Source organism: Suncus etruscus, chromosome 17, assembly GCF_024139225.1.
Source record: "Suncus etruscus isolate mSunEtr1 chromosome 17, mSunEtr1.pri.cur, whole genome shotgun sequence".
Classification (NCBI taxonomy): Eukaryota; Metazoa; Chordata; class Mammalia; order Eulipotyphla; family Soricidae; genus Suncus; species Suncus etruscus.
In genome coordinates this window covers 47,932,736-47,958,049 of record NC_064864.1, presented here as the reverse complement: position 1 = coordinate 47,958,049, position 25,314 = coordinate 47,932,736, and the positions used below count along the sequence as shown (strand labels likewise).

The 25,314-nt window shown below is 45.3% G+C and overlaps 2 protein-coding genes across 3 annotated transcripts in view; one reads left to right on the top strand and one right to left on the bottom strand.

Annotated features, from left to right (window-relative positions):
- Window positions 1–12,309, top strand: part of COL17A1 (collagen type XVII alpha 1 chain) — a 44,467-nt gene extending 32,158 nt beyond the window's left edge. Inside the window, exons 31-54 of the mRNA XM_049790422.1 lie at window positions 17–43; window positions 810–845; window positions 1,509–1,544; window positions 1,681–1,761; window positions 2,298–2,333; window positions 4,293–4,346; window positions 4,476–4,517; window positions 4,657–4,710; window positions 5,243–5,334; window positions 5,612–5,615; window positions 5,877–5,900; window positions 5,978–6,052; window positions 6,294–6,344; window positions 6,826–6,948; window positions 7,380–7,517; window positions 7,899–7,988; window positions 8,102–8,217; window positions 8,462–8,540; window positions 8,860–9,006; window positions 9,085–9,396; window positions 9,792–9,929; window positions 10,368–10,421; window positions 10,742–10,822; window positions 11,363–12,309. Coding sequence (XP_049646379.1) covers window positions 17–43; window positions 810–845; window positions 1,509–1,544; window positions 1,681–1,761; window positions 2,298–2,333; window positions 4,293–4,346; window positions 4,476–4,517; window positions 4,657–4,710; window positions 5,243–5,334; window positions 5,612–5,615; window positions 5,877–5,900; window positions 5,978–6,052; window positions 6,294–6,344; window positions 6,826–6,948; window positions 7,380–7,517; window positions 7,899–7,988; window positions 8,102–8,217; window positions 8,462–8,540; window positions 8,860–9,006; window positions 9,085–9,396; window positions 9,792–9,929; window positions 10,368–10,421; window positions 10,742–10,822; window positions 11,363–11,415 — 1,943 coding nt within the window. The 3' untranslated portion in view covers window positions 11,416–12,309. The remainder of the gene's footprint in view (window positions 1–16; window positions 44–809; window positions 846–1,508; window positions 1,545–1,680; window positions 1,762–2,297; window positions 2,334–4,292; window positions 4,347–4,475; window positions 4,518–4,656; window positions 4,711–5,242; window positions 5,335–5,611; window positions 5,616–5,876; window positions 5,901–5,977; window positions 6,053–6,293; window positions 6,345–6,825; window positions 6,949–7,379; window positions 7,518–7,898; window positions 7,989–8,101; window positions 8,218–8,461; window positions 8,541–8,859; window positions 9,007–9,084; window positions 9,397–9,791; window positions 9,930–10,367; window positions 10,422–10,741; window positions 10,823–11,362) is intronic.
- A 5,433-nt stretch (window positions 12,310–17,742) lies between these two features.
- The window catches only part of SLK (STE20 like kinase), a 56,835-nt gene continuing 49,263 nt past the window's right edge, over window positions 17,743–25,314 (bottom strand). For both annotated transcript variants that reach the window (XM_049790801.1, XM_049790800.1), the window contains one exon: window positions 17,743–18,418. In XM_049790801.1, the coding sequence (XP_049646758.1) occupies window positions 18,272–18,418 (147 nt within the window). In that variant the 3' untranslated portion in view covers window positions 17,743–18,271. The remainder of the gene's footprint in view (window positions 18,419–25,314) is intronic.

The window sequence follows — 25,314 nt, the reverse complement described above, 5'->3', positions numbered from 1 at the left end:
GTTTTCTCTCCTATAGGTCTTACAGGGCCCCAAGGACCACAGGGTGAGTCACAGTTACTCCCTTCTCCAGGTGTCCCTGTGTCACTACCATTTGCAGCCTTCCATGATGGCTAGTGATTGTCCCCAGGCCCCTTAGTCCCTCGTTTCCCCTCCCTTTTTCTCCTTCCCTCCTGTCTTCTCTCCTCTCTCCCATCTTCCCCTTCTTCCTTTCTTCTCCCCTTCTTTTTCCCTTTCTTTCTCTCTCCTCTCCCCTTCTTCCATTTTTTTTTATCTCCAATCCTTTCCTGACCTCTGGTTTAGTTCCAGAGGGATCTGAGGCTGTGGGCCCAGGGATCACCCCCACAGCCACCCGCAGACCACCCTGGACTGGTGGGAAGGAGAACTCTCCTCCAGTAGAAGGACCCAAGTCCTTGGGCAGCCTCAGTGTATCCCACATACTTGGACCCATGTGACCATGAGAAACACTCCACTGGCAGATCCCAGTCCCCAGAAAAATAAGGCAAAGATGCCACAGGAAGCCAAGCTGAGTGTAGGGACAAGATGACACTGCAATGCTTTCCAGGGGAAGCAGAAGGGAGCTGGGGATACCTAGCTCCACCTCTTCCCCGAGTCTGCAAAGGAAACCATGGGCTATTCAGAGATCCTCGAGATTCCCTCAAGATCCTCAAGGGCTCCCTCAAGACAAGCATTAGCTGCCCTCTGGGGCTGCCGGAGCTCTACCAGGGACTGCAGCTGGGCTTCCACAGTGACTAGCAGAGGGTGTCTGCACACAGGGGACCTACCCCTGACCTTATTTTCAATTCCATCAGGACTGCCTGGCTCCCCTGGACGCCCCGGGACCAAAGGTGAGTGATTTCCCATGGCCTTCTCATGGCCACCCTGCAGAAGGGAAGGGGCTGGGGTGGGGGGCACTCTCACAGTCAGAACCGGAATTAACAGTGGCATCTAATGGCACCAGGGAAGACTGTGAGGTTGGGAAGCATCGAATTTGTTCCATCCAGTTCTCCTGCTTCTCTCCCGCAGCTCTTATCTTTCACACTGGCCTTTTAATCAGGTTCTCCAGAACCTTTCAGGGCTAGCTTCAATACATGCTTCTAGAAGCTTCTCAAAGGGCGCCAATGAAGGGAGGTGGTGGGCCAAGGGTTCAGAAGGTTTCTCTGCCATCTCCCACCTCTGCATCCTCAGCACCCAGGGTAAGAAGCACCAAGTCATCCTGTGCCTCCCTGAAAACAAATTCATGAGTGAAGCTGCTTTGAAGAGTCCGGCCACTTCCCACCAAAAGCTAATGAGGCATGGGAGATTGATGCCAGCCCTTCAGAGTCCACAGAGATTGACGATTAATTTGGCCCCTTTAAAATGCTCTTAGCCTAAAAAAAAAAATGCTCTTAGCCTGAGAGTCAGAACCTCAGGACCCTGGTGAACCTCAAATATTCTGGGAAGTCCAGAAGATGTGTCTGGAGTTCATCTTTGACCCTATGAGCAAACATATTCTTTCTTTCCCCTCCCAGGTGACCCAGGAACCCCTGGCAGGATTGTGACTTCAGGTAGGCAGGTGGGAGGCACTCCTGGCTTCTCAGTCCTGGACCCTCGGGGAGGAATGTGGGAAGTCAGAAGCCACTTCCCTGGATCCCAGGGGGAAAAGTGGGGCTTAGGGCTTCTTCCTGTGCCTTCTGTTTGCAGAGGGGTCTTCGGCTATCACCGTCCCAGGACCTCCAGGACCTCCTGGATCCATGGGACCTCCAGGCCCTCCGGGTGCCCCAGGTCAGTCCTTTTTCGTGCTTTATGCCAAGTCAATACAGTCTTCCTTATACTGGCCTATATGGCATGCCCACAGCAGTCCTGAAGCCCAGGCAGGAGCCTGGTGCTGAGAGGTGGGAAGATCTGAGCCAACCCTTCCTGACAATCTCACCAGCCGGATTGTATCACTGTAGGCTGGTCATTGTATCATTGTAGGCTGGTCCACTGATGGATGGGCCCCATAGCAGGATGGGGTGGGCAGAGGCTGCCAAGGTGTCAGTGGCTGACCTCAGGCCGTCAGGCTTAGAGCAGAGCCTCAAGCCAAGTTTAGGCTCCAGAACTTGTGATTTGCTTGGTAAGAGCACTTGGCCCTTGATTTTCTTTCCTAGTCTTGCCCTGTGGACTGTAGGGCTGGTCTCTAATGGCTTTTTGCACTTGGTAAGCAGCTGGCCTTGGAACCACTGTGCCCTACACATGTGTCAGTCACATGCAAGCCCATCCTTTGAGAACCATCTTTCTAGAGGTGTGATATGGTCTTTCTTTCCCAACCCCATTTCCAGGCCCTGTCGGCCCTGCTGGTCTTCCAGGACAGCAAGGTAAGTGAACCCTAAAGGAAAGAAGAGATAGTGGATACTGCAGACGGGGGGCTAGTGGCCTACTTCCTGGCTGGTGGATGCCAGTAGTTATAAAAAGTGGGGGGCCAAAGTAAGAACACAATGGGGAGGGCACTTGTTTTGCATGCAGCCAACACAAATTCAATCCTCAGGACACCATATGATCCCATGAATGTAAAATAAATCCCCAAATTGTGAAATCACCCCACACACCATATTTCCAACCCCAGGCGGATGGGTCTAAAGCAGGTAGGGTAGCTGTGAAGAATTAATAAACCAAGCTAGTCAAGAGAGAATCATGGAGTCTGTCTGCTTCTCACCTTGTAGTCTCTCTGCATGCCAAGTCACACTGACTTTTCTTTATTCTCCCAGTCCAAATTCAACCAGGTGGGAGGAGGGAAGAGTGAGATCCAGATGGACTTTTACATAACAAAGGGATAGGTGTAAAGGAAAGAGGAAGATGGGGGACCACTTTTGTTTTGGGTTAACGAATGTTATCTTACACCTGAGCACTACCAGGAGTGACCCCTGAGTGCAGAGGCAGGAGCTAATCCTAAATACCACGGGGTATGGCCCTAAAATCAACAAAATAAATAACAAGTGAGATCCTCATTTTCAGGAAGGTGATGGGCCAACTGAGTCCTTCACCAAGGGCTTTGCAAAGCCTCCACTGCAGAAAAGTCACTTCCTCTCCCCCTTCCATGTTTCTAGGTGGGGAAAGCCTTCTGAAAGGAGAACTAAAACTCTCTGGTCCCTGGATCAAATTCAAACTAATTTCACAGGCCAGAAATAACTTTGCTGCTGTCTGTTAATCCACATAGCACTCAGAACTGTCAGATTTAGGACCACTGGTCTAAATGCCCCCAGATCATTGGCTGTAGACAGTGCCCAACTCTGCTCTCGGCTTCCTGGACTCCACCATTAGCTCAAGCCACTCCACTTTCCCCCACTAAACCCACCCCTTTTCTCTTGGCCCCGCCCCATCCACCTTGGGCCCCGCCTCTCCTGGGTTCCTGGGCCTTTCCAGACCCTCTGCAAGAGCAAGTGAAAGCACTGTCACTGGCATAAGTGTGCCCACGGGGTGTCTCCCCTCTAGGCCCACGAGGAGAAAGAGGACTTGCTGGCGAATCATTCTTGAGCAGCAGTGTCAGCAGCGGCAGCAGCGGCAGCAGCTCCATCTCTGAAGTCCTCGCTGCCCGTGAGTAGCACTGAGTTCCCTGCCAGAGTCTTCGATGGCATGATGCTGGGGATGGGTCAGGGCCAGCTGCATCAGTGACTGACTCATCCACAGCCCTGACCCAATGAGGGTGATAGTCCCTCTGACAGGCGATGCTAACGCCACAGGGACAGCAGAGGTCTTGTTAGCCATGAGAGTGAGTCACTGACTGGGGCAGCTGTTAGAGATGACCAGGGTCACCCCAAGTCAGAAGTGACCAGGCTCTGTGAGGCTGCCAGAGGCAGGGCTAAGGTCCCACTCACTAGACATAGTGCCAGGGCCAGCTAGAAGTGCTCCTGATTTCTCCAGAGAGCTGGGGCCTAGGCCCCCCACAGGGATAGGGGGACCCTGAACAGGAGCCAGCAGCCAGGTCTAGTCCTGGAATGATTTTATGGTGTCTCTGAGTCCTCCCCACCACTGAAGGGTAGGTCTGAAGTTCCCGGTTCACAGAGCAGAGTTGGATGCTGCAGGTGTAAAGAACATGTCCACCACATCCCATAGGCACCAGCTAGAAGGGCCTGAGCAGGGCAGCTCCAACCCTGACTCGGATCCTGACGCTTCCTTTTCAGCCCTCATTCCATGCATCCATGCACCTCCTACTTGGGGGTCCTGGGAAGGCAGAGTGTGTGTGAGAAGCAGCTGGGATGACCCCAGCTCATCCTGGAGAGGGGAGGCTTGGGAGGACAGTGTTATGTCACCTTTGGACATTTCTGTTTTCTGTTCAGATGGTATTGACTTACGGGGTCCCCCAGGCCCACCAGGGCCACGTGGACCACCAGGTGAGTGTCTTAAGGGAAGGGAAGATTGGAGCTCACAGCCCTGAATGAGCAGCTAGGGCCCCACCCTTACGAGGGATGAACCCCCTGATAGTAAAAGGTTCAGTAATACTTCCTCACTTTCTTCTGCAGGACCTGCCATTCCAGGCCCACCAGGACCTCGAGGACCAGCAGGTGAGAGCTGAGCTCCTGAGGGAGTGGTCAGACCAAGTAGCCTGAGAGTCAGAAAACAGCTTTGCTGGCACCTCTCCTGGGCAAAGAGTTCCTGGCCTACTTCTTGGTATTTATAAGTCTTGGGGCTTCTCTTGTGTAGGTGAAGGCTTGCCAGGCCCACCAGGCCGACCAGGATCTTCCCTGAGCAGCTCAGGTAATGTGGAGCCAAGTCACCCCATTTCCTACCTCCAGAGGCTGAGCCACAGTGCATGCAGCAGTACCAGGCCACAATTTCCTCTTGCCAGTTTCCACTGGGGAATGATGCCAACGCAGGGTCCTGGATGGACAGCTGCTTGCTCATTGACTAGCCTGAGGGAGGGGGCCAGTTCTGTCCTCTGAATAGACTAGGTAGACCCAATCCTATTGTTGGTGACCCCAGATCTGTTCATTCACAAACACAAAATGAGATCAGTGTTAGTTAAAGGTGCAGCATAGATGCCAACAGGAACCCAGAACTTTTCCTTTGACCATCCATTCGCCCTGCCCTGATGTCTGTCTGTCCTCCCATCTCTTTTGCCTGCTTCTATCCCTTCATATCACACCAGGCTCACACCATCCTCGGTAACACCTCGACTTATTCACTCACCACACCTCATCCATTTGACAGGAATTGCTGCACATTGTCAGTCCTATTTCTTCTCAAATATTAATATGTGCTTGCTCAGAACTATTTCTTTCCCCTGCAGAGACCTTCTTCTCGGGCCCTCCAGGTCCACCTGGTCCACCAGGCCCCAAGGGAGACCAAGGTGAGAAAGGAGCCTCAAGAAGGATGGGAGAGGCGGGAGCACTGAAGGGGTTAGAAGGAGCCTTGGGAGGGTTAAGAGAGTTGGGAAAACCTGACTGAGCTAGAGGCCTCCTGTCACACCCCTTCAGTTTGAGGGGAAGGGAGGATGTGGCCACAAACTCTACAAAGAATCCCAGCCTCTATGTTGGAATATGGTGTTGGTACATGGGAGCCTGAAGGTCATTGTCTGCTCCAGCCCTGCACCCCCATCCCTGACCTGAGCCTCACAGTGATCCTTTTCCCCCTCAAGTCCCCCAGACCCTGAGAAAAGCAAGGTAGAGAAGAGTGGGTAGCAGACAAACCCTGGGAGAGAAGGTGGAGGGGGGGGGCAAAACAGACTATAAGCTTCTGAGAGCTGAATTTGCTCCAAAGGAGAGACGGTCACTCATACTGGCGTGTCTTGCATGTGTGAACTCTAGGCATGACCCCAAGGACAGTGCAGTCCTAGCAGTCCTGAACTCTGGGCAGGTGGGGAAGAATGGTGGCTAGTGGGCATGAGGGAAACCCCACTAACCATCCCCTCTCTGTGTCCACAGGCCCCCCAGGGTTCTCATCCTCAGGTAAGTGCAAGCTGTTGCCCCCAGCATCCTCACCACATCCCTCTCCCCCCACTGACTGCACTCACTTGGCTTTCCAGGTTCTGGGTCTCTCGGATTCAACCTACAAGGCCCACCAGGCCCACCTGGCCCGCAGGGACCCAGAGGAGACAAAGGTCAGTGAGAAAGCAGCAGGAAGGTGGTGAGGATGGGCATAAGCTTTATCCTCCCAGAGCCTCCCAGAACCTGAAGGAAGAGTCTATCTTAGGAACCAAAGGTTTGGGAGGAAAAGGATATGGAGATGTTCAATCTGCCCAAAGAGAACTGTGCTATCACTGCAGAAACCAGACTAAGAGACATGGGTGGGTGTAGCCAGGAGCTCCCCAGGGGAACAGCGCTTCTTCTTTTGGATTCTAGGCGATCCTGGAGTCCCAGGAGCTCCTGGCATTCCTGGTGGTCTCTCTCATGGTAAGTCACACAGTTCCTCTCTCTGTCCTTAAGTAAGGCTGCTCATGGCAATGCCTTTCAAACTGGTGGTTGACTGGGGTTGTACTGGGGTCTCTGAGTTGCGTCTAAGGAGGTGATGATGGGCGGGAGGATAGAGGTGATGACCAGTTCTGACAGTTAGGGGATGAGGGACAGGAAAAGAACAATGGTTACGGGCGGTGGGAGAGGGGGAAACTGGATGGAGAGCATATTGTGAAGGAATGTGCACCTTCTCCGGGCTCCTTCCCGATAGTGCCTGCTCTCAGAATCTCTTTAGGGCGTGGGCCAGGCCCAGGGGTTCCCAGGGACCTCTGCTGTGCTGGAACTTGAACCCAGGGCTCCTAAAGGTGAAGTCTGTGCTGCAGCACCCTGGGCCACTGCCCCAGTGTTATCACCACTGTTTTCTTCTCCTGGGGGCAACTTGATGTTGGAGGCACCATCCCAGAGGTTTTGCTTCCTGCAGGGGGATCATCCAGCTCCTTGTACATGCAGGGCCCACCAGGCCCCCCTGGGCCTCCTGGGCCTCCCGGCTCTATCAGCAGCTCCAGCCTGGAGATCCAGCGCTACATCTCAGATTACATGCAGAGTGAGTGTGGGCAGAGGGGTGGGTGAGTGTGAGTGTGTGTGTGTGTGTGTGTGTGTGTGTGTGTGTGTGTGTGTGTGTGTGTAACTGCATGTGTTGAGATGTGGCAGACAGGTGACTAGACCCTGCTTGTGCACCCCTGGAGCCATGACTGCAGGATCTGAGCTCCCCTGAGCCCCCCATGTAGACACCCACTCCCTCCTCCTTGCTTCAGTAGGGGTTTCCCTAGCACCCAGTTGGTATACACCAGTACTTACCTTCACCCTCATATGGTCTCATTTCCTTGTTCCCCTTGCTGGGAACATGCCATTCCAACAGACTAGGGTCCTGCGGCCCTTACGCTGCAGGAGCTTGTCCTCAAGGGTGGTCAGTATCCCTGGGGCATGTGGGATCTTGGGGACAGGCTTGACTTGCCTTTGTTTTTTTGTTGGCAGGTGACAGCATTAGGTCTTACCTCTCTGGAGTTCAGGGCCCTCCAGGACCCCCAGGTCCCCCAGGGCCTGTGACCTCCATCACAGGGGAGACGTTCGACTACTCACAGCTGGCCAGCCGGGTCGTGAGCTACTTGCAGTGTGAGCCCCCACCCCTGCAGTGTTTCCTTTTGGGGAAACACTGACCTGAACCCTGCCCTACTCCCAGATGGCTTCCCCTGTTCCTAAGCTGCCATGCAGTGTTACCATGGGGAGTGGGCCTGGAAGGGGGTGCTCAGGATTGGGCACTGTCTGTGCCGTGCTCTCTGTGCTGGCATCTGAGGAGGAGTCAGGCCTACTCAGAAAACGTTCTATAGCTGTTACCAAACAGCGCCCCCAAAACCAGCCTCCTTTGAGCCTTCACAGGGCCCCCAACACCCTTTGCTAATTCCCTCCAGTGGAAACAGGGCAAATCGAGTCTGAGATTCTAGGTCTCAGGCTGTGGGGTGTCACCACGGTAAAACCACCTTTGCCTCCCCACAGCCTCAGGCTACAACATCGGCTCCTCTTCCTCCTCCTCTTTCTCATCTACATCCTCCATCTCCTCAGATGACATCCTGGCTGCACTGCGGCGTGAGTGCCACATCCCTAGGGAACCGGGTCTCCTGGACAGTGGGGTGGTGTAGCCAGGCAGGGCATGGGACTCTTGTACTTGGCCGGGGGCACTAGCACCCCTGTCTCTCCAGAGGATAATGTGCGGCAGTATCTGCGCCAGCTCCTGAGCTCCTCGGGAGCCAGTGGCGACTGGTTCCTCCAGTCCCTGGACTACGCGGAGCTGAGCAGACACATCCTCAGCTACATGGCGAGTGAGTGCATGTGGCAAACGGGGTGCTGCAGGGGCACGAGGGCCCTGGGGAGATGGGTAGCATCCCAAGGGTGTGTTAAGGACTCTGGCAGGGACATCACAGCGAGGGTCTTGGGTGTGAGAGCAGGCTCAGCACATCCCTGGCCACACACTACATGGGCACACTTCCCTCTACACACATTTACACATATTGACACATTCGCACTCATTCAGGGGCACATGTGCATCTGAACATGCTCAGGTACATGTATACCTGCAGACTTCCTGGCTCCCAGGCAGTGCTTGGTCCAGTGTGGAAGATCTCTCATCTTTCCTGCGTAGTAGGCCTGGGGCAAGGGCTGGGGCAGCTTTTAGTGTGATGTTAAGCACTGCATCTTCCTGGTCACCTTGGCCAGGCTCAACAGGGTATCTCCCTGCCTTGGAGTTGTGGAGAGGACACTGGGGAATGTGCTCTGGAGTGCACAGAGGCAGTAGGGATAAGGGGAGGGAATAAACATGGTGTGTGGAATTATTGGGGGCAGCAGTCAGTGGGGCAGTCAACCCCCCCTGGACAGACCTGGGCTGCAGACTGTGACCCCACCTGTGCCTTGGGGTCTCAGCCCTGTTGCACTCTGACTTCTTTCTCTGCCTCCCTCCCAGCGGCTGGCGTGTCATCTATCCCAGGCCCCCCGGGTCCACCAGGTCCCCCTGGGCCCCGTGGGCCACCAGGTGTTTCAGGAGCCCTGACCTCATACGCAGCTGAGAACAGCGACAGCTTCCGCAGCGAGCTTATCAGCTACTTGACCAGTAGGTGTCGCGGGTGGATGCTGCCCCTGGCCGGGACCCTTGAGCACCCAGCGCCCCCTGACACATCTCCCCCTCTAGGTCCAGATGTGCGCAGCTTCATCATAGGCCCCCCAGGCCCCCCAGGGCCCCAGGGTCCTCCTGGAGACAGCCGCCTGGAGTCCATGGAGGGCTCCTACAGCCGGAGCAGCCGGTCATCCTCACACAGCTCCATGGGTAGCAGGGAATCGTCCTATAGCAGCTCCATGGGCATCGGCGGGTCCAGCGGCGTCCTGGGTGATGGTGGAGCCTTTGGTGCCATGTATGGGGGTGACGGTGGAGCATTCGGGGCAGCTTATAGAGGAGGCCTGGACTACAATGAGCTGGCGGTGCGAGTGTCTGAGAGTTTGCAGCGTAAGTCTAGGCCTTACGCTAGATGGGGACTGGAGGCACCAAAACCCTTCCTGGCTAGCATAGCAGTTGGGCTGGGACAGCCACCAGTGCCAGACCTCCCACACACATGCCCGGGCCCCAGCACCTGGATGTCCACGCCCTGCTTCCCTAACTCGGAGTTCGGAGACTCAGAAGTGGCTTTTGAGGGGTTTCTGGCTCAGGGAGGGTCCTGGCTCAGAAGGGTGCCCGGGACAGTCCCATGCCCACCGCCCACAGCCAGATGGAAGGAGTGGCATTCTGGGCTTCCTGCTGCAGCTTTCACTGCCTTGGAGGGAGACCAACAGATGGCATACCCATCCCTGGGAAGAGGGCGCCCAGCAATTCCACATCCTGTGCCCACACCTGGTGTTCCACAGGTCAGGGCCTCCTGCAGGGAATGGCATACACTGTCCAGGGCCCACCAGGCCAACCTGGACCCCAGGGACCTCCTGGCATCAGCAAGGTCTTCTCCGCCTATAGCAACGTGACGTCGGATCTCATGGACTTTTTCCGAAGTAAGGATATAGAATAGTAGCGTAGCCTTCCACATGATCAAGCTGAGTTTGATCCTGGCCATCTCATTTGATCCCTAGAACACCCCCCCCCCAAGTGTTTCCTGAGTACAGAGCCTAAGCAAAACCCAAGTAATCCCTACACACTGCTGGGTGTAGTCCTAAAACAAAATAAAACAAACAAAAAAAATTAACAAAGTAAGCATGCACATAGATTGTGTCACTAATACTTTCTGCCCACCACAGAAACCAGTGCCCCCAAATATCTCAAGATTAATAGTCGAAAGGCTGAAAAACTGGCCAATTTCAAACTTTGCTTTTCTCTTTTGAGTCCAAATAGTCCCCCTACTGGCCCCTGGTTTTGAATGAATCTCACTTGGCCTCCCAAGTTTCAGGGTGATCTCAAGACTAAGGCAAGCTTTTGTTCCCCACCTCCTGCAGCTCACGGAGCCATTCCAGGACCCCCTGGACAGAAGGGAGAGATGGGCATCCGAGGTAAGTGGTGGTAGGACTGGAGTGATAGTACACAAGGCAGGGTGTTTGCCTTGCATACAGCTAACCCGGGTTCAATCCCCAACATCCCATGTGGCCATCCTAGTATGGCCAGGTGTACTTTCTGAGTGCAGGGCCAAGAGTAGCCCCTAAGCATTGTTGGGGGCAGCCCCCCAAAACAAACCAGGTAAGTGGTGGCAAACACCCACAGCCATGCTGAAGGAAAGCAGCTCCACCCGTGTTGTGCTGGGTATCAGGTGTCCTCAAAGCCTTGCTTTGGCCGCACTCAGCTTTCTAAACATGTCCCCCGTCTATCCTCTTAGGTGAAAGAGGCCCTGCTGGGCAGCCTGGCCGGCCTGGCCCACCGGGCCCTCGAGGATACAAGGGAGAGAAAGGGGACAGAGGTAAGCCTTAGAAGCCATGGTTTCAGGGTGCAGGGGAGCCTGTGCTCAACAGAGATAGATGTTCTGTTCCAGGGAGAGGGTAGAAAATCCGGCAGAGGGATTGCACAGCAGGTCAGGGGGTTGCCTTGCACACGGCCAAACCTAGGTTTGATCCCCAGCATCCTCTATGGTCCCGGAAGCCCGCCAGGAATAATTTCTGGGCACAGAGCCAGAAATAATACTCTGAGAACTACCGGGTATGGCCCCCAAACAAAACAAAAAATTCAGGCAAATAATTCAAGTCATAAAAGGCAGCCACTGCCACAGCAGTTTGCACTATAATCTAATGAGCGGCTCAGTCAAAAGGAAGAGCCCAATGTGAAGAGGAAAGGAAAATCCAGCCAGTAATAAAATGGGTCTCAAACTGTAAGAACTTCACATTTTTACAGTAAAGAGCATCTTTCAAGCCAGTCTGTAGTGATCGTAGCTGTCATGATTGCCCAAGCTGAAGTCGCCATAGACCACAAGTTGTATTTTCACTTCCTCTTCATCCTCTGTTAGGTGACCAAGTCTATGCTGGGAGAAGACGGAGAAGTGTCGCCACCAAACCATGAGCTGCCCTCAACAGAACTGTGTCCTGGATCAATTCTTACAGTGGCCACAGCACTCACGGCAGAATCTCTCTGGGGGTGGGGGTGAGGGGCTTGGGAGCCAGAGTTTGTCAGTGCCCTATTGAGACCACCATACACCAAACAGAGCCCTGAGTTTGAGGCCATATATGTATATATCAGAGAATTGAAAACTCTGAAGCAACTTCACTGGGAAGGCTGAGAAAGTGGTTTGTTTCTCTGCAATCTCGATTCTGAGCCCCTGGGCTTCTTCAATATTTAATTCAAGCCCCAACCTTAGGAAAGCCAGTGGTATAAAAGTTGACTCCCAAGTCCTTCGGCTTTACCCAAAAATGAATCCAGAAAGTAGAGATGGGGGTGCCTTCCTAAGGGCTAACACTGACAGGCCTATAAGAGGGTGGGTGCCCTGTTTCCTGCTGCATGGCTGTGCTTCTCAGCTTGCTCTTCCCATTCTTACACTTTAAGTCACAGAAAGAGTTGCTAAGCAGCAACTCTTGCAACTGAAAAAATTAAGTAACTCACTTCCCCTGAAGGTGGTGGCAGGGTTTTAATAGCTGTTTCTTGATGCATTTCATATTTCCAAATGCTTAGAGTTGGACTGTAGCTGCAACCTTTTATTGATAAGCCCATGCTAGAGTTTACGGATGTTATAAATAAAGTAGACAGCAGCAAATAGGAAAGCAGCAATGGGCAGGAAAGCAGGGGAAAGAAGGAAATCGGGGAACAGGGGAAGATGGCCCCCTTTTCCACACTTGAGAAATGGCAGGTCGCACTGCATGCAGTTGGTTTCTAAGCACTTTCAATGTCTGAAAAACATTTATGTGGTCTATTAGATGAAAGCCATTTCAACTGTAAAATTTCCAATAAAATCTTTTTTTTTAATATTGTTTAAGGAGCTTTATGTCATCAGAGTAAAAATTAAAGGAAAATATCTGATTTAAAAAATAAGGGGGGAGCAGAGAGATAACTCAGCCGTAGGGTATTTGCCTTGCATGCGGACTACCCAGGACAAATCCCAGGTTCAACACCTGGCATACCATATGGTCACCTGAGCCTGCCAGGAGCGATTTTTTTGTTTTGGTTTTGGTTTATTTTTTTTTTGGGGGGGGGGGTCACACCTGGCAGCGCTTAGGGGTTACTCCTGGCTCCATGCTCAGAAATTGCTCCTGACAGGCTCGGGGGACCATATGGGATGCTGGGATTTGAACCAATGACATTCTGCATGAAAGGCAAACGCCTTACTTCCATGCTATCTTTCCAGCCCCAGGAGCAAGTTTTTAAATTAATTTTTATTGTGGCCAAAGTAAATTACAAATATTTCACAGTAATATTCAACGTTCATAGTGACAATAAATCAAGGGCATTCCCACCATCACTGATGTCTTCCCTCCACTCCTGTTCCCAGGAGCAATTTCTGAGCACAGAGCCAGGAGTAACCCTGAGCATCGCCAGGTGTGCCCCCCCCCCAAAATAGAAAATTTTTAAAAAAGAAAAAATTGGGGGTTAATTGGGCTTGTCTCTAACATTACTGCCAAGTGGAAACAAAACTGGTTCTGAGACATGGTTTCAGGCATCTTGTTTAATTACTGAGCTCTTCAAAGGCAGACAGACCTTTTATCAGCAACTGCTCCTTCAGTGGGGCACAGGACAGAGCATCTGAAGGTTTCTCCTAAACTTAAGTTACTTGAAACAAACACACAGGCAACAGATGAGCAATGAGATTACTTGCAATTAATGTAGTCATTTATCTGAGGCAACGGACTTGTAGGCCAAGTAATGATATATGAATGCCAAAAAACATTACTAAGGGAAAATGCACCAATATCAAGTGCCCCACAGAAATGCACAGTAATGTGCAGAGACTATACATGCCAATTTATGCATTTGTTACAAGCTGTAACTCTCAATTGCCAGATACTTTTAAATGGGATTAAATTAAATCTATTTCTAAATTTTATTTCTACTCTTCTAAAGAACTTTTATTTTCCATATGGTTAAGGATTTTACACATAGTCCTAAGACACCACTTGCTTTCATTATATAATGGCAGTAAAACTCTAAACATTCCACACAGCCTGTCTCCTACCCACATTCTTCGAGTACCTGTTATGACTCAATAGGAAATTCTAAAACAGGGCTTCCTAAGACCCTCAAATTCCAAGTGATTTTTTTAAACCAATAAAAATGTATTGCATGTAATGAATACATTGTGCATATAATGAATGCTTCGTGCCTTTTCATTAAGTTTCATTTTGTCCAAAAGCTGAATAGTTTTATAATAGTAACTTTACAAACACAAGCATCATATCCCTCTAATGATTTTTGGTTGATCAAATGAGTCTTCCCCTTACTTTTCTAAACTATCCAAAATTTTTAAAAGGTCAGGAGTCAAAAACTGCTACCTTCCATGGTCTATATGAGTTAGGTCCTTGGTAGGACAGCACTGAATCTGAGCCTCTTTAATTTTATTTTTAAAAAGGTCAAGGATCATGGGGGCCAGAGATATAGCACAGTGACAGGGCATTTGCCTTGCACACAGCCGATCCAGGAGGGATCGAATCCCAGCATCCCATATATGGGTGCCCATGCCCGCCAGGAGCGATTTCTGAGCACAGAGCCAGGAGTAACTTCTGAGAGCCTCGGGGTGAGACCCAAAAACAAAAACAAAAAGGAATTAGCATAAGCATGGGTAACGCTCTTAGATTACAAAGTGACATGTTCTGCCTACCTCCAGCCAAGCTGACCACTTGTCAAACCGTTGTGCTTCCTGAATCCTGCATGAGCATATCAATGATGAAAGAGGCTCTTTTTTAGCAGAAGTAAGGTCATATGACTTGTGAAATATTTGGTAAGAAAATAACCCATTCAAGAGAAAAATAAAATACTTTAAATGTGCATATAAATATGATGGTAGAAGTATTTGAATTACCTTCCAAAGGGGGTTGCCTATCAAATGACACCCCTTCTAGGTATGTCAAAACCAGATTCATGCATGTGGTAATTTACAGTTGACAAGTAATAGTGGAGCAGGGTCAGAAAATTTGGAGGCCAGCTAATTGAACATGTAACTAGAACACCAAAAAAGATACAAAATATTCTCACACCAGACAATCTAATTTCAAACATTCTCAATAAAAGACGGCTTTCCAGAATAGATTAAGAAATAGTTTTATTTTTCGTTTGTCAACCCCAAGACTGAAAGGCAAATCGAACTTCCAAATAGAACAAGAAGCATCATCTGAAACAAAATGCTTTCTGAAAATTCGGCTTGTGAGGTTATCACACTGCAAATCAGAGAAGGATCACAAAAGCTGCAGCCAACATTTAAAACTGGTGTAAATTCTAACCCATGTTTAATAGCAGAGAATTTAAAGCTATATCAAACCATGTCTGACACAGAACAGCAACAAGAGAGGCATTAACTATTGGACTTTCAACTTAAGTAACACATTTAAAATATCTCATTTCCTAGAAAAGATGTTTTTCTCAGAAAAGAAAAAGGAATTGATTTATTTTATCTGAAGACTGTTAGAACTGGAATTAACTCACCTCTTCCACCTCAGTTCTAAGTTTTCTTTTAATTGACAATATCTCTAGCTAATCATTGGAAAGAATTTGGCTTCTCAGAAGAGTCTTTGTCTTTTAAGCACAGTGTGGAGTGGGAAAAGGAGTGTAGTTACAAGGGACTAGAAGTATACAAAAAGACAGTCACTTCTGAAACTCGCTGATGCTCAAGAAATCAGAGACCCTCCATGAAAGTGGGTCTTGTATGCCTGAGAGCTTTGTGCTTGAGGAAACACTACTTAGAGGTAGCTCTGGTTCTGGTCTGTATTTAATTACAATTTGCTGTATCCTGTCACAGGAGAGTTCTAATAGTCAGCAAAAGTATAAGCACTCTACATTTCCTCCGTACCCACCCTATAGTTTGCCCACAGAAAAGGGTAAGAAAAAGCTTAATTGTGACTCCATAAAGAATAGCAGCTAATTCATCAATTCACATCCAATTACAGACTGACAGGACGAGGAAAGGCAACCTGGTGCAAATGCTCTGGGAGCTAGACCTGCAAAATATGGTGGTCTGGTGGATTCATAGCACACAGGAGAAGAGGGGAGGCTGAGAAGTGAGGGTGCACATATAGGGTTTCCCTTATGCATTTCATAGCACATCCTGCCACCACTGCAACAAAACCACCAGATCAGGAATGGTATTTGAATGCAGGCTTTGGTGTCAAAGACATCTGTGCCCCTCCCCCACTCTCATGTATGCTTCATGCAAGAGAGCAAGATCACAACATAAGCTATTTGAATAAAGGGCCTATAACAAGAATAGGTACTACACAGCATAGTCCATAACAAAACACCTTTCAGAAAGATTTACACAACTTTAAGTAGCAAAGTGAGTATTTCTCCTCGACATACATGTCATCTTCACAGTCCTGTACCCATACAAATACGGTCATAGCTGAAAGAGAACTCAAGCATGAACAATGAATCCAGAGGCCTGTTTGAGGAAGGGCTATACAAGAGCTGTAGATAAACTTACCAAAGTTTTAACCATTCTACTCTGTGCCTATTTTCTTTATTCAATACTTTGAATTGAGTTGAAAGGAAAAAATAGAATCAAAGATTCAGATCTAATTAATTATGGGCCACCAACTATTTAGCACAGAGTGTCTATCACTTAAATGATGCTGGAAAGTTGCCCACTGCCTTAGAGTGCTCATTTTAAAAAGCTAGTATACTGAAAATGTCAAAGGAGACAGTAGGAAGACTACATTTCTCCCTCTTAAAATGAATCATAAAATACACTGGGGAACATTAACTGTCATTTATCATAACAATATAAACAACATCATAATCCTCATTACCTTATAAAGATATATATTTTAAAAGGCTTTCAAAACACTTTTCAACCCAGAATTTTGAGAATAAAGCATTACGAGTTTTCATATACAGTAACACATTAATGTGATAAGTGTCTGAATTTACGGCAATACATAATACATATATTTGTAAAATACATATTTATATTTAAAAAACAAACTTGGCCAAAAGTTAAGGCTACCTACAAAGCTGTCCAAGTAAATCATATTTGTCAAAATAATTACAAAATCAAAATCACATGCATTTTTAAATCATTTAAGCCGTTGACAAAAATAAGATTCAACACCCAAAGTTTTCAAATTAACTGCATGAAAGTGCAGATATTTACATCTTCTGAATGTGAATCAGTGTTCCCACAAAGGCAGATTTAAACTTCTTACCAGCCTTCAATGTAATACAAATAAAAACAAATGTCTACAATTTAGTACCTAGTACTCTTAAAGAGAATAGGTTGCAAATGGCAGGGAGCAAAAATTACTTAAAAGTGCACTGTCTCACATATCAGAGGGTAGGTTATAACACTGTTTGACCTGACATGTGTTTAAAATTCTAAGCCTCAGAAAGATGAAAGTGAACATTTCATTAATTATTTCACGTATCAACAATCATATGAATATGGTTTCAGTCTTTTCCCAGTCATATCAAAGAAAATAACTTAAACATGAACAAAACAAACCAAATATAAAGGATTTTATTGTAAAACAGACAAAAATTATTTCTAATATTTGCCTAAGTATTTAAAGAAAAAAATTAAGGATTCTGAACAAAATGTTCTTTTACAATTATTTTCAGAAAATATATCTATAAATATAACCCAGAGCCTATAGGCCTCTGAAAAGTGTTTTACAAATCTGCTAACACACAGGGAGTCATTTTACCAGCTCGATCTTATTTTAGGAAGTAAGTAGGGCTAGCCTGATCTATATTAATTTTCACTTGGTAAATCTTCTTTTCCAATTAGGAGACTAAAAATTCCTTTACATTTTCATCTTTCCAACTCTGAACAACATATAATTTAGGATGAAATTTCTATCAACTGGTAATAGATTTTTTAAAATTTATTTAAAAAATATATCACATAGTTTGGTAATAATAGAAGCTCGAGAAAATTCTATTTTAAATTCAGTTGAAATTTAGTGTTATGGTACTATATTAATAAAACTAGCACCCTTAACTATAGGTCATGCCTAAACAGGTAGCTATTTTAGACACATTGAAAATTTTCTTTCTTGGGCCCGGAGAGATAGCACAGCGGCGTTTGCCTTGCAAGCAGCCGATTCAGGACCAAAGGTGGTTGGTTCAAATCCCGGTGTCCCATATGGTCCCCCATGCCTGCCAGGAGCTGTTTCTGAGCAGACAGCCAGGAGTAACTCCTGAGCACCGCCGGGTGTGGCCCAAAAACCAAAAAAAAAAAAAAAAAAAAGAAAATTTTCTTTCTTTTAAAAGTATGTTGCCAAAGATAAAATATAGCAATCTATTAAGTAATTTTTATATTTTGACCAACTCAGATTTTTTTTATGAGAGCTGATTTACCAAGAAAATTAGTCCAACGGTCTACAGCAGTTCACTACAGCAGTTCACTACAGAACTGAGGCATCACTGAAGTTAGGTCAGGTCAAAAGATACTTAGTAATGTTAACAGTTCTCTTTAAATAACTTTAAACGTTGCACCTCTAAAGTTTTTCAGGTAACAGTCTCTAAAGAAAACAACTTTTTCGATTAATATACAAAAATCTCCTTGGGGAATTGCTAAAGATGCATCTCTGCCAACATGACCAGCATCTGTCTTAGTTCCTTTCTCTTCATTTTTACTAAGCAAATGAGACAAACAAAAACTACCCAGAAGGTGAGGCAGGTGATTGTCTTCAGGAGCACTCAGACAAGGGCCATGGTAGAAGATGAGAAGGAAAGAATGACATCTTTTCAACCAAACCCAACTGCAGAATCTTTCCCATTGTTATGATCCAGTAGAATGCAAGCTAGGGATAGGATAAAATTTGGAAATCCGACTCTGGGTAGATGGATTAAGGCATTCAGACTCCCCGGTCATCTTAAAGAACACTTCCTGTTCCTGCAGTTTCCTGGCAAACTCTTCTTCCAGTGTCTTAAAAAGGAAAGAAAAAAAAATTTTTTGTGCTAGCTTTAAAAACACAATTAACGTCGACTACAACAATAAAATTACCTGCTCAAAACATTTCAAATATTACCCTAAAGAAAAAAGTGTTCTACCGATGTACAGGCTATCACAGCCCTGAATTTAAATTTTATCTCGGCCAGACAATGTGTATTGAGTACAAAATCATGTATTTCTCTGCTATAGAACAGGAATAATACCAACTACACCCACTGACCTTTTTTGTTTTGTTTGTGTTTTGGTCACAGTGGTAGAGAGCAGGGCTTGCAGCCCTAGCTTTGCACTCAGGGATCACTCTTGGAGGGCCCAGGGACCGTGTGGGATGCTGGGAGTAGAACTCAAGTCAGCTGTGTGCAAGGAAAGCACCCTGCCTGCAAGTTGTGCGGTCCCACACCCTCAAAGAATTTCTGTGTGAGGATTAACTGTGATAATAATGCACTTAACACAAGCTAGGCAATTAACCAATGCCATTAACCAACTTTATAAACTATCTCTAGCTCCCCACTACAAAAATTAGCATTTTCATGCTCGCTTCAGCAGCACATATACTAAAAATAATTAGCATTTTCTATTTTTTGATTATTGATGTGCTACATCTCTTGAACACTACACTTAAAGTGTTTGGAAGTGTAAGATCTAAAACAGAATCAGCTTTAGGTCCTTACAAGAAAGAGAAAAATGTCATAATTATTTGATAAATATCTGAAGCATCAATGACCGATGGATAAACAATTCAGAGAAAAATAAAATGTTACTATAAAAGTACAAAGTATAGGAAAAAAGAAAGGACACAGGAAGTGTGCTGAGAAGAGGTGAACCATAGGTTTAGTCTTGAAGGAAAGATAAGAATTTGACTGACAGGATGGGAAAGCATGCTTAACAGCAAGAGCTGAAACAATGCGAAGAGGCAGGAAATCACATAGTTAGTATGAATAATGGTGACTATATCTACCAAAGTCTGGGGGGGAGGGGGTTTCGATTTGTCAGAGGCCAGGCAGGCAAGTCTCTGGCAAGATACTTCAAGATTTTTTAAACAGAGAAGCCAGGGGCCTTATGAACTAAACAAGGATGCTAGAAAGGCCAACCGTGGCCAAAATATAGTGTTATGAAGACTTCAAAGTTAGATCAATTAGTAAATATTCCTATATAGCAGAATCACTTAATTTTGCAATAAACAGAAATAATTCTACCAACCATTGCTGGCCATCGCTGGGTTGTTCTAAGAGAATCAACTGTGATAATAAAATACTTAACAAAAGGCACTCAAGAGACAGCAACTGTTGTTAACTATTAGTTGACCCTGAGCCAGACACTTTATTTTATTCTGGTAAAGTTGAATATTGATAAATTTTATTCTGGTAAACTTGAATATTTACCAATACAATGATGGAAATATCTGGGGTGTTTGGGGGGATAATTATTCTGGAGATAGCAGGCAATAAAGAAGAAAGGAAGGAAACCAGATAGCTAAGACCCATTAGAGTATTACTGAAAACTTCTATACAAAAGTAAAATGACAGTAAGATGGGAAAGGCCTACCATGAGAAAATTAACATTATTTGTTAGATTATTAAATTGGTATATGGTGAAAATGAAAAATTATTCAGGCTGGTACCTATTTATTAATGAAGAGAACAGTTATCTGCTATTGCTGGAAGTGAAGAGGAAGGAAAGTGAAACAAAGATCAAGAAAAATGATGTTAAGTTTAGCTTTCTCCATTGAGTTTACAAAGCATAAGCCGACATTCAAAGGGCTTGTAATGATAATTTATAATGTACCAGGAAATAATCTAGAAACTAGGTCTAGTTTCTCATATCAGCAAACAGAGATAATGTCTCTATTTTCAAGGAGCTTATAGTTTTGTGAAAGAGAAAATAAATAAAAATATATCTAGTGGTGATAAATGTTATAAAGAAATTTTAAAAAGATAAGATAGTGTTTGAGGTGGGTAAGGAGGTTTACTACACAATATATTATGTATTTAAGAGAGCTTGGTGTAGGCAATATTTTAATCCAAATATAAATAAACAAATGAATCTTTGATAAAGTGGTATTAGAACAGAAACTTGAATAAAGTAAAATGGAACAGAAATAAAAAAAGAAGAGCCTAGAACATTAACCAATAATTATATAAACAAATAATTAATAGCAATAGCAACCATTCACTGAACTCTGATCCTAGCTCAGTAGTAGGACATATGCTATAAAACATCAATTTTTAAAAAATAAAATCTTGGGGCCGGGCGGTGGCGCTGGAGGTAAGGTGCCTGCCTTGCCTGCGCTAGCCTAGGACGGACCGCGGTTCGATCCCCCGGTGTCCCATATGGTCTCCCAAGAAGCCAGGAGCAACTTCTGAGCGCATAGCCAGGAGTAACCCCTGAGCGTCACAGGGTGTGGCCCAAAAACCAAAAAATAAAAAATAAAATCTTTAATTGAATCACCATGATATACAGTTACAAAGTTGTTCATGACTGACTTTTAGTCATAAAATGTTCAACACCCATCCTTTCACTAGAGCACATTTTTCAGCACCTAAGTTCCCATTTCCCTCCCATCCTCTTCCCTGCCTGACTCTAGGGCATTTTTTTCTACCTTCTCCGTCTCTGTCTGTCGGTCTCTCTCTCTTTCATTCATGTGTGCAGATAATATTGTTGCACAATATTTCTTTCAATATTCCTAAGTTGATAGTAACATTCTTGTTTTACAAATGAGGAAAACTGAATTTAGAAATTTTAAGTGATAAATCAATCAGTGTTTAGCACTGAGATTTGAACTAGTTTTGAAATAATTGTAAAAGGATTCAAATTAGTAAAAGAAGCAAATTATCACCATCTACAGATTACATAATACACATAGATCCCATCAAAATTTTTAGAAATATAAAACAATGAAATAGCAAATTACAAAATCAACACAAATAAACCTATTATATTCTATATGAAGACAAAGAAACAGAAGAATTGCTTTCCTTTTGTTTTTTCATGATTTAAAAAAAAAATGGGAACCAGAGAGATTGCATGGAGGTAAGGCATTTGTCTTGCATGCAGAAGGACGGTGGTTCGAATCCCAGCATCCCATATGGTCCCCTGTGCCTGTCAGGAGCGATTTCTGAGCGTAGAGCCAGGAGTAACCCCTGAGCGATGCCGGGTGTGACCCAAGAAACAAAAACAAAACAAAACAAAAATTTTGTGATTGTGTCAAAAAACCTAAAGGTAACTAAGGAATCAAATAAAGGAAGTGATAGGGCCCGGAGAGATAGCACAGCGGGGTTTGCCTTGCAAGTAGCCGATCCAGGACCAAAGGTGGGTGGTTCAAATCCCGGTGTCCCATGTGGTCCCCCGTGCCTGCCAGGAGCTGTTTCTGAGCAGACAGCCAGGAATAACCCCTGAGCAATGCCAGGTGTGGCCCAAAAACCAAAAAATAAATAAATAAATAAATAAATAAATAAATAAATAAATAAATAAATAAAGGAAGTGATAGACTTACAAATGGAAAACAAAGTCACTACTCAGAGACATAGAAGAGGACAAAAGGAAATGGAGAAATATTTCCTATTCATGGATTAGAAGACATGTTAAAATAATTATTCTTGTCAAAGCAATCCTTGTCAAAAATTCCTATGGCATTTTTCAAGAACATAAAACAAATACTACTTAAAATATATGTGGAACCGTTTAACTTCACAAACAGCCAGAGACTCTGGGGGAAAAAAAGATTGGCAGTATTGCAGTCTCTGACCTTAAACTATACTAAATAATAGTAATCAAAATAGTGTGATACTAGAATAAAAACAATTCATAGGCCAAAGGAACAGAAATGAGAGCATCAAAGTGAAGCCTTGGTATATGGACAGCTAATTTATGATAAAGGTGTTAGAAGTACTGACAGAAGTGAAAAACATTTCTTCAACAAATGATGCTGGGAAAAGTGAAATTGGATCCCTATCTCATACCTCAACAAAGTCTTGAAATCAAAATGGATTAAAGATTTTGGTACTAAAATTGAACCTATATTGAACCTATAAAGTACAGAAAGAAAATACTAGCAGAACACTCCTAATATTGACTATTCATAGTTGTCTCCACGAGTAACTCCTACACACACACACACACACACACACACACACACACACACACACACACACACACGGCCCAAACAGGACCAAAGGTGGTTGGTTCAAATCCTGGTGTCCCATATGGTCCCCCGTGCCTGCCAGGAGCTATTTCTGAGCAGACAGCCAGGAGTAACCCCTGAGCACCGCCGGGTGTGACCCAAAAACAAAAACAAAAAACCAAACCACACACACACACACACACAAAGTCCAAAAACCAAACCAAAGAAAAAATAAAAGCAACTGAATGAAAAAAAGTCACACACACACAACTAAAATCTAAGTACATACAAAGAATTCTCAAAATACAACAACCAAAAACACAAACACCTCAGCAAAAATTGGGAAGAGGAGCTGAAGAAACATTTTCCAAATAAATGCAAAGATGTTCAACAGGTATATAAAAAAAGTATTTGTTATCCCTAATAATCAGGGAAATGAAAGTCAAAATGACAATGAGATTTCACCTGACACTGAAATGGCCTCTATCAGAAAGTCAGAAAAAAACAAATAGTAGCAAACAATAGGCCAAAAAAAGACCCTTCATACTCATTGTAGGTGGCAAAGTCATCTTGTTTACTCTATAAAAATAAGTATACAGGCATGGGGCTTCTGGAAACACAATGAAAGATGCTATCCTAGGTGCCATCCTAGGATCAGTGCAAAGACCAAGACCACCAACCACAGAAGACGGATTAAAATGACACTGAGGGAACAGAACTTCTTCTAGAACCACAAAGAAAGACTTCATCATAAGTCCCACTCCTGGACCTGTGCAGATACTGAGATCTCTAGATACAGAGGTCTGATTTTATCACCCAGGAGGGAGCAGAAGTCTTCCAAACATCACAAAAGCACCACCGGGAGAGTAAATGAACCTGAACAGAGTCTATAGTTAATCCCATGACAATATACTCCAAGGGTGGAGAAACCCCATATCTCTTAGGCCAAGTGAATTCTTTTTTTTTTTTTTTTTTTGGTTTTTGGGCCATACCCGGCGGTGCTCAGGGGTCACTCCTGGCTGTCTGCTCAGAAATAGCTCCTGGCAGGCACGGGGGACCATATGGGACACCGGGATTCGAACCAACGACCTTTGGTCCTGGATCGGCTGCTTGCAAGGCAAACACCGCTGTGCTATCTCTCCGGGCCCCAAGTGAATTCTTTTTCAAATGACCCCAATATTTACTGTGCCAGTGCAGGAGGGAAAAAAAAAAAAGGCAAAAAGCACAAAATATTTTTTTATTTTTTATATATTATTTTTTGTATATACTCATTTTTTATTATTTTTTTATTTTTATTTACCTATCTACTTCTTGTCAATTTTCTTGTTTTGGTGTGGTTATTGAAGTTGTTGTCCCCATTTATATTTCTGTTTTTTCCTTCTTTTCTTTTCTTTCTTTATGTGCCCTGCCATGTTTTTTATCTCAAGACCATGGCTTTTTTGTGGTGCTTATCATTGTTATTGTTGGAGTGCGCACTGGATATTTGACATTTCTTTTTGTACTGTTGGGGTATTTCACCTTATTTTTCTCCTTCGTCTCTCAAACCGATGATGAGAGCCTCTAGAAGGATTCCGCCCATTTTTGGTGTATTAGACTTTTACCCCAGTTTATTACTTTTCTCTTCTTCAAACAAAACCACATAACTTGAACTAGCTAGTCCTGCCTCCCAGTTAGAGGGGGAAAAAAGGGAGGCACCAAGACTAAACAGGTGCAAGACTACTAAGTAGTAAACTAGGTACAGAGGGGACCACATTTTCTAGCAGCCCTGGGGGTGAGGGAGGAGGATATGGGAGGTAGGACGAAAACAGAGGTGTAGGGAGGACAAATCGGTGATGGGAATCCCCCTGATTTTATGTAAATATGTACCTAAAATATTATTGTCAACAATATGTAAGATACTATGATCAAAATAAAAATTATATTAAAAAATAAGTATACAGGCATTGAATAAACTTTTTTTAAAACAGAACTTCCATATAATTCAGCAAGCAATTCCACACTTAGCATCTAGCTCAAAAAAAAAAAAAATGTCTAATATTAATTTGACCAGGGGACCAGGGACAAGCCTGGCATAGATTAGGCTGTAAATTCAATCCCTTCTATCATAAAGTCCCTCCTGAGCAGCTACAAGGTAGCACTGGTGCCCCCAGAGAACTGCTGGGCCTGTCCCTGGGCATTCTAAGCTCCAACGGGCCTGAGTAGCATCTCACTGCATGGCCCAAGTACTGAATTGTCAGGTCCACACTGATGGAAGTGGCCTCTGAGTCTCTTGAGTACTGCTTAGGAGCCTCTCATGCCTTCCTAAAAAAGTTTTCTTTTTCAACTAGGGAGACTGAGATGAAAGCTAAACTGCAAGGATTAAAAGAAAAAACTGAAGGCCGGAGAGATAGTATGGAGGTAGGGTGTTTGCCTTGTATGCAGAAGGACGGTGGTTTCAATCCCGGCATCTCATATGGTTCCCTGAGCCTGCCAGGAGTGATTTCTGAGCGTAGAGCCAGGAGTAACCCCTGAACGCTGCTGGGCATGACCCCAAAACTAAACCAAACAAAACAAAACTGGAGAAAGGGACATTTCTTCATTTACTATGCTTTTAAATTCTAAACATGTATGTACCTACTCAAAAATGTATCAATAAATGATATTTAAATAAAAAGTATACTAACAACCAACCTGGTCATTTCACTTCCTCTAGAAATTAGTATAGAGAGGTATATAATACATTAATGTAGTTCTCTGAATAGTTATTGCCATG